Source organism: Arachis duranensis, chromosome 9 (genome assembly GCF_000817695.3).
Source record: "Arachis duranensis cultivar V14167 chromosome 9, aradu.V14167.gnm2.J7QH, whole genome shotgun sequence".
In the NCBI taxonomy this organism is placed as follows: Eukaryota; Viridiplantae; Streptophyta; class Magnoliopsida; order Fabales; family Fabaceae; genus Arachis; species Arachis duranensis.
The window spans coordinates 10,736,742-10,742,970 of NC_029780.3; the positions used below are offsets into that span (position 1 = coordinate 10,736,742).

At 39.7% G+C, this 6,229-nt stretch overlaps 1 protein-coding gene across 1 annotated transcript; it reads left to right on the top strand.

The window, feature by feature from the left end:
• Positions 1-1,854: 1,854 nt before the first annotated feature.
• On the top strand, positions 1,855-6,229 carry LOC107464644 (uncharacterized). The gene is made up of 6 exons (XM_016083582.3): positions 1,855-2,414; positions 4,062-4,126; positions 4,236-4,501; positions 5,074-5,148; positions 5,268-5,330; positions 5,939-6,229. Exons 1-6 carry the CDS (start codon positions 2,305-2,307, stop codon positions 5,981-5,983), a joined length of 624 nt encoding a protein of 207 aa, XP_015939068.1. The 5' UTR covers positions 1,855-2,304; the 3' UTR covers positions 5,984-6,229.

The following is a 6,229-nucleotide window of genomic DNA, read 5'->3' on the forward strand; positions in this document are numbered from 1 at the left end:
TCCCCCTTTTTATTTTTGATCGAACGCGGGGGGGAGGGCTTCTCAGTATGACAAATTTTCCTGTAGATATCCATGAGAGAAACTCGTAACGGAGTGTAGTTTTGATATCTCATTGGTTTCTCTAAGCTAAATTCTTCTTTCTTCTTGGGCTCCTTTTCCTTTTTTCATGCCTGATAAGGATATCCTAGTCAACGATTTGGTTCTCGTAGCCTAGCATTTTCTTTCATATTGATGTACTTTTCAGCTCGTTTTTGTACATCACTAAATGAGGTCGGGTGTCTTTTGGAGATAGACTAGGAAAAGGGACCTTCCCGGAGACCATTGACCAATCCCTTTATTACTGCTTCAGTGGGTAAGTCTTGGATTTCCAAACACGCCTTGTTGAATCTCTCCATGTAGTCTCTGAGGGATTTGCCGACTTTCTATTTGACTCCAAGTAGACTGGGTGCATGCTTGACCTTCTCCTTTTGAATTGAAAACCATGTAAGGAATTTCTGAGCAAGGTCGTTGAAACTAGTAACCGACCTAGGTGGCAGGCTGTCAAACCATTTCATGGTCGACTTTGTTAAGTTTGTCGGGAAGGCCTTGCAGCGAGTAGCATCTGAGGCGCAGCCAAGTACATCCGACTTTTGAAGTTACTTAGGTGGTGCCTCGGGTCGGTCGTCCTATCATACAGATTCGTGTCTGGATTTTTGAAGTTTCTAGAAACTCTTGCCCGCATGATGTCTTTGGTGAAAGGATCTTCTCCTCCCAACGGGGTGTTTTCTCAAGTTGTAGGCGAATTCCTGCCTCAGAGGTCAGATTCTTGCTTTGAAAGCTTTTCTTCCAGCTCTCTTCGTCGTTTAATTTCTCTCCTCACGTTCCCGCTATCGCTTTAACTCTTGCTCTAGTTGTTCGAGTCGGCCATGATGTCCATGTAGCAGCCCCATGAGGTCGGTAGAATGGGGTTGGTGTTCTCCTTCCAGGTGACAAACCTCGGAGAGGATTCTTCTATGATGATGATCAACTGAGGTGTCTTCACCATGTGGTTCCTCCATTCTTGGAGGAGGTACCATGAGGGCTTGGTCGTTGTTAACTGTGTCTTACTACTCTGGATCTGACTCTGACGCTGTACGTCCGTCTTCGAGGTGATCACCGCCATGGAGTGCTGATTCCCAAGTCTCCGGCAACGACGCCAATGTTCCGAGGGTTACTTGAAATTGGATCGTGTTTGGGCTTGAACGTGAGGTCCAAACTCTTAGTGAGGTGGTTTCCGACTTAGCTTGCGACAAGCAACCGTCCGAGTTGTTTATGAGGAGATGAGGGGCGGTACCTGCAAAACACTCTAATGCCTAAGTCAGCAAGGGTCTTAGCAGGTTTTAGTGTATTGAAACTTAAGTATACTTGAGAGTATCAGTGTATTTATAAGTGATGAGCCAATAACCACCGTTGAACTAGTTCCACTCTTGGTGATGGATAACCGTCCCTTTTTTGTAAGGTTTGTTGAGATCCCTCTTCCAAAAGTGGGAAGAGATATTAGGGGTTGGTTATAACTCCTTCAGAGATGAAAGATGTTATTATGCAGCGCTTTTGTCCAACCTGTGAAGACGTCGGTAATGAATAGTTGTCTTTTGGGCTTTTTCTATTTTTGGACCTGATTTATATTTTGGGTTAGGTATGAACAATTATGTTATATTATATTAAGTTGAATTGAATCAATTTTAAATAGTAAATCCAAATTCAATTCAATGTAATTTTTCAAAAATTATAATTTTAATTAGTTTTTTATTTGAATTAAATTAGATGAATGATTTAATTTAAATGGTTTAGGTTTGACCGTGTGAACAGCCTACCTTCAATGAATCCATTGCATTTGCATGATATTTACATTTTCCTGCTGCTGAAATAACACTCCGGATTGTCCATTTCTCTTGTGGGGCGCCAAAAACCATTACTCCAAAAGGCCAAAATCAGCGAAGAGGCCCCTTTTTTACTCTCTCTCTCTCTCTCTCTCCAACGCAAACGCACCGAGTTAATCTTGCTGACGTAAAGATTCAACTTCTCTCAAGCTCTGTTTTCTCTTCGCCGACCCAAACATAAACGGAAGAGGAAACAGGAGAAATAGTAAAAAGGGAGACCGGGGGGTTTAGGGTTTTGATTCGCTGCCACTGCTTCCATTTCAGCATTCGGTGGGCGACTGGGGTGTGCCCCCTTCCCTACCATTGAATCTGCTTTCTCCGATTTGCTGCGAAATTAGGGTTCGTAGTAGCTTTTGGGGCTAATTGTTCCGTCGATTCCGAGAACAGTGAGTAAATCATAGACAAGATGTATGCTGATCGGGTGGACAGTGGAGTCAGGAGATCCGCCAAGGAACGCCTTAACGGAAACACCGTCACTGATTCTTCACGGCCGCAACGGCAAATCACCGGCAAGAGGTTTGTTTTTCTTTTCATTTTCCCCTTTATGCTGATAATCGTGTTCGTGGATTTGGCTTGTTCTTGGAACTCACATTTGGGTAGTATAATTATTAGTGCGCATTAATTCCACCATGCATGTGTTGCTTGTTAGAGGCTATGGTAGAACAAGGGTCTGTTTCAATTTGTATCGTTGCCAAAAATTTCGGGTTGGGGAGAGAGTAGGGTTAGCTTCGGCACCCACTCAAGACTTACAATGAGGGATAAAAGAATTGACTGAAGTTAATGCAAAGTATTGGGCGTTGCTTATGTTCTTAATTGTACGTCTCCTTGTGGACTCGTTGTGTTTGGATTCAAGTGAATGTGGAGGCAAGTGAGAAGTGTATTTGATTGGGTCTGTGAGGGAGGGGGTCTGCTTGAGTTGAAACAGGCATTTGCTACTCACTGGAATTGGTGCTGTTTTGTGGTACCTTGATGGGATGCTTTGAAACTCTCCTCCCTAAGGCTTAATTCCTTGTAGACATTGGTAGAGACCGGTGAGGATTTGTACAAGGATTGTCTTTGGGTTACATTACTCAATTGGCTTTTGGTTACGCCACTTTGTAAGGTCACATGGTAGTGGAATATACTAAATTTAGCAGACTTGTTTGCCAATGTAATGTTTGATTGATGTAAAGTTTTAGTGATGATATGGAGATTTTGTAGCTGCCAATGTTAATTCAAGGTCCTGTAGGAGAGAGGTCTAATTATTAGGTTTTTCTGTCAATTTACTGGCATGTGGAGTCATGATATGCTATTTCATTTACTATTTGTAAATGACAGTTAACAGTAATAGCTTCCACCTAAGTCTCAATAGGAAATCTCACATGGTTAACATCATTCCCCTCATACTAACAAGGAGAACAAAAACCACAAAAGGATATCTTAGCTCCTACCAACAGAAAGAATGAAGTATAGGCCTATTCAGATTTCAGACCATTCGCCGAGGTGCACCACCAGTTACCATTGTCAAGTGACTTTAAGAGAACTAAACGAGAGAAAGAACAACTAATACCTTTCACTTGCTTTGCGACTCATGTCCCAAATTAGCAGCATACCTCATGAAGCTCCATGATAGGGAAGAAAGGCATAATCCATATGTATTAATTCCCAAACTTCTTAAGTTCAAGTTTTCATAGGATTCTAATTTAGTTCCTTAAAGCATAAGTATATGAGGTTAAACTTTTAGGGTAACTTCATTTTCCTTTAGTTCATTCAACTGCGTGGAAGGTACTGGAGTATTGTTGAATATCTCATGTTCCATCGATCTAAAATTCTTTTGCACAAGTTAAATCTGCTTCCATAGGATCATTTTTATTTTGCTGGTTAAATTTGGTGAAAATGATATTCAGAGCGTGTATTGAATGTCTTTTAAATGGTAGTTATGCGGCTTAAAGATAAAGAAGAAGAAAGATGAAATAAAGTCATGAGAATTTAGAAGGCTGACTGGCGGAGAGATACTGGCTACTGCCTTTCTGTCTCCAGAATGTTCTCTATTTGACTGGATAGTTATAACTGCTTCAGTTAGTTAGTTACGTTGTACCTCCAATGTTGCAATTTCATCTTGGATGTTTGAATGCTTAATGAAGGGAAAACTTAATGATATATTTATGGTCATTACTTTTGCAGGCAAAGGCAAGATGACAAGTGGGAACATGATCTCTTTGATGATGATGATGGATCCCGGATCACTAGTATGGACTGATTATGTTATTATCATATGCAAGTATAAGTTGCCACTCTTGTTGGATTCCTGTACTTCTTTTTTGGGTTTTAACTTCTTTTTGTTAATGGCTTGTGAAGATCGCAAAGTTACTTCTCATGATCTTCGTCTTAAGCTTCAAAAGAAAGGTCTTCAACCGGCAACTCAGAGTGGAAGGAGTTCTGCTCCAAATGTGCGGGATCTTCGTGAAAGGCTATCTGGGACAATGACTGTGCAACCTAAAAACATTGATCCACCAAAGTCAAAGGTGGTAGCCAAACCAAGCAGTAAAAGTGTCGGTGTTGAGGCTCCTGCAGTACAGGCCAAGAGACCATCTAATTCAGTCCCTAAAAAGTTGCCACAGAAGGTATTGTTATTTCTCACTAGAATTTGATGACAATTTTTAGCTAGTGTACCTCTATTGTACTTTATGGGTTACAAATATTTTTGGTAAACTACATGATAATTAGTTTCATGGGCCAAGAGCATTAATGAATTGATTGCCATGGGGGCTATTTTTTCTCAATTTTACATATAATGGCGAGCCATCTTTGATCTTGGGGATGTGATATAATTGTTGTTGGGTTGTAATGTTGCAAAGAAGCAGTCAGTTTTCCAAGTGGAAGAAGTTGAAAGTGCATGAAGCATTGGCTTTATTATGCATGCAATTGACGCAGCCTGATTCTTCAGTATTATATTACTCTAATGGACTTGAGATAATAGTAGCCGTAGGTGCTGAACTGTTAATACGTTTGGTGGGGTTCATTTTGTGTTTAGTCATGTACATTCACTCTAAGTGGATGAAATTTCCTAATGTATGTTCAAGGAAAAACCAAGTTAATTTTGTTAAATTTGGTTTGCCTGTTCCTTTATTATGTATATATTTTTTTTCTTTGTTAATTAAAGGAAAGTAACGAGATATAACTTCTTGCCATACAGGCTGATATTTCGGTGGATGATTTCTTGCAATCATTGGGTCTCGAAAAGTATCTCATAACTTTTCAGGCAGAAGAAGTATGCTCTGCATCTACTTATATCTTTTTTGCCTCATTATGAAAGTCTCTTGTTGAAAGTAACTGGGTTTTAATTTGACAATAAGAGTTCATATTGACATATAAAAGCTGTTTCTTCAGGTTGATATGGCAGCCCTTAATCATATGACTGATGAGGATCTCAAGGCTATGGGTATACCAATGGTATGCATCAAACTAGTCTTTGTTTCTGTTTCTTGCAGCAATAATTTGCGGTAGCATCCGTCATGTGGACTTGTGTAACTTGAAAATGGCATCTTTTTATATTTTAAGGCCCTTTTGATGTTAATGTTGATCCAAATAGTTTAGTTAGTTTGTAAACCTAAATCCTCATTAGTTAGTTTATCTGGTAGCTGGTGAGATTAAAACCCTAATTGGAACACACTAAAATGGAAATGATCTTGTCCTCGGGGATGGCTGTAAGTTTAGCTTTCAAACTTATTGTTCATTGCACAAATCAGAAGTAGCTGACTGTCATTTGCCTTGTAATTGCCCATAAAGGGTGAAGTAGTCAGATTTGTTGTGTTTCTAGAATTTTATGGTACCATAATGATTTTTCCTCTGGAAAGCTAGGTCCATTAAAGGGCAGTGCTTCTGGTTGGCTTAATACCACGAAATCACAGTGGCTCCATTTATTTTTGTGATTATGGTATTATCACTTTGGTCATGTTGGGTTTTAGCTCCCTGATAGTGTATGTTTCAGGTGTTATTATGTAGTATACATGGTCTGCTTTTTACCTGAACACATTATGAACATGCTTTGTTGGTTTCAGGGGCCAAGAAAGAAGATACTTTTAGCGCTAGAGTCAAAGGTCTAATATTGATACTCTTAGCTTGAAGCACATGTTCATGAAATGGTGGTGGATTGATCAGCGTCTGAAAGCCAAGTGTAATAGCATAGCTCTTTTGACTGTCTTCAATTTCTTTTGTAATATTATTTCCCCAAAATCTTAGACATGAAGCAGGTTAGTTTGGAGTTATGTTGGCAAAACCTGTCAACTTTTTGGAGCTTATTATACATGTGCCTATTAATGAATGCATTTAAGGGGAATTTGCCTTTAGAA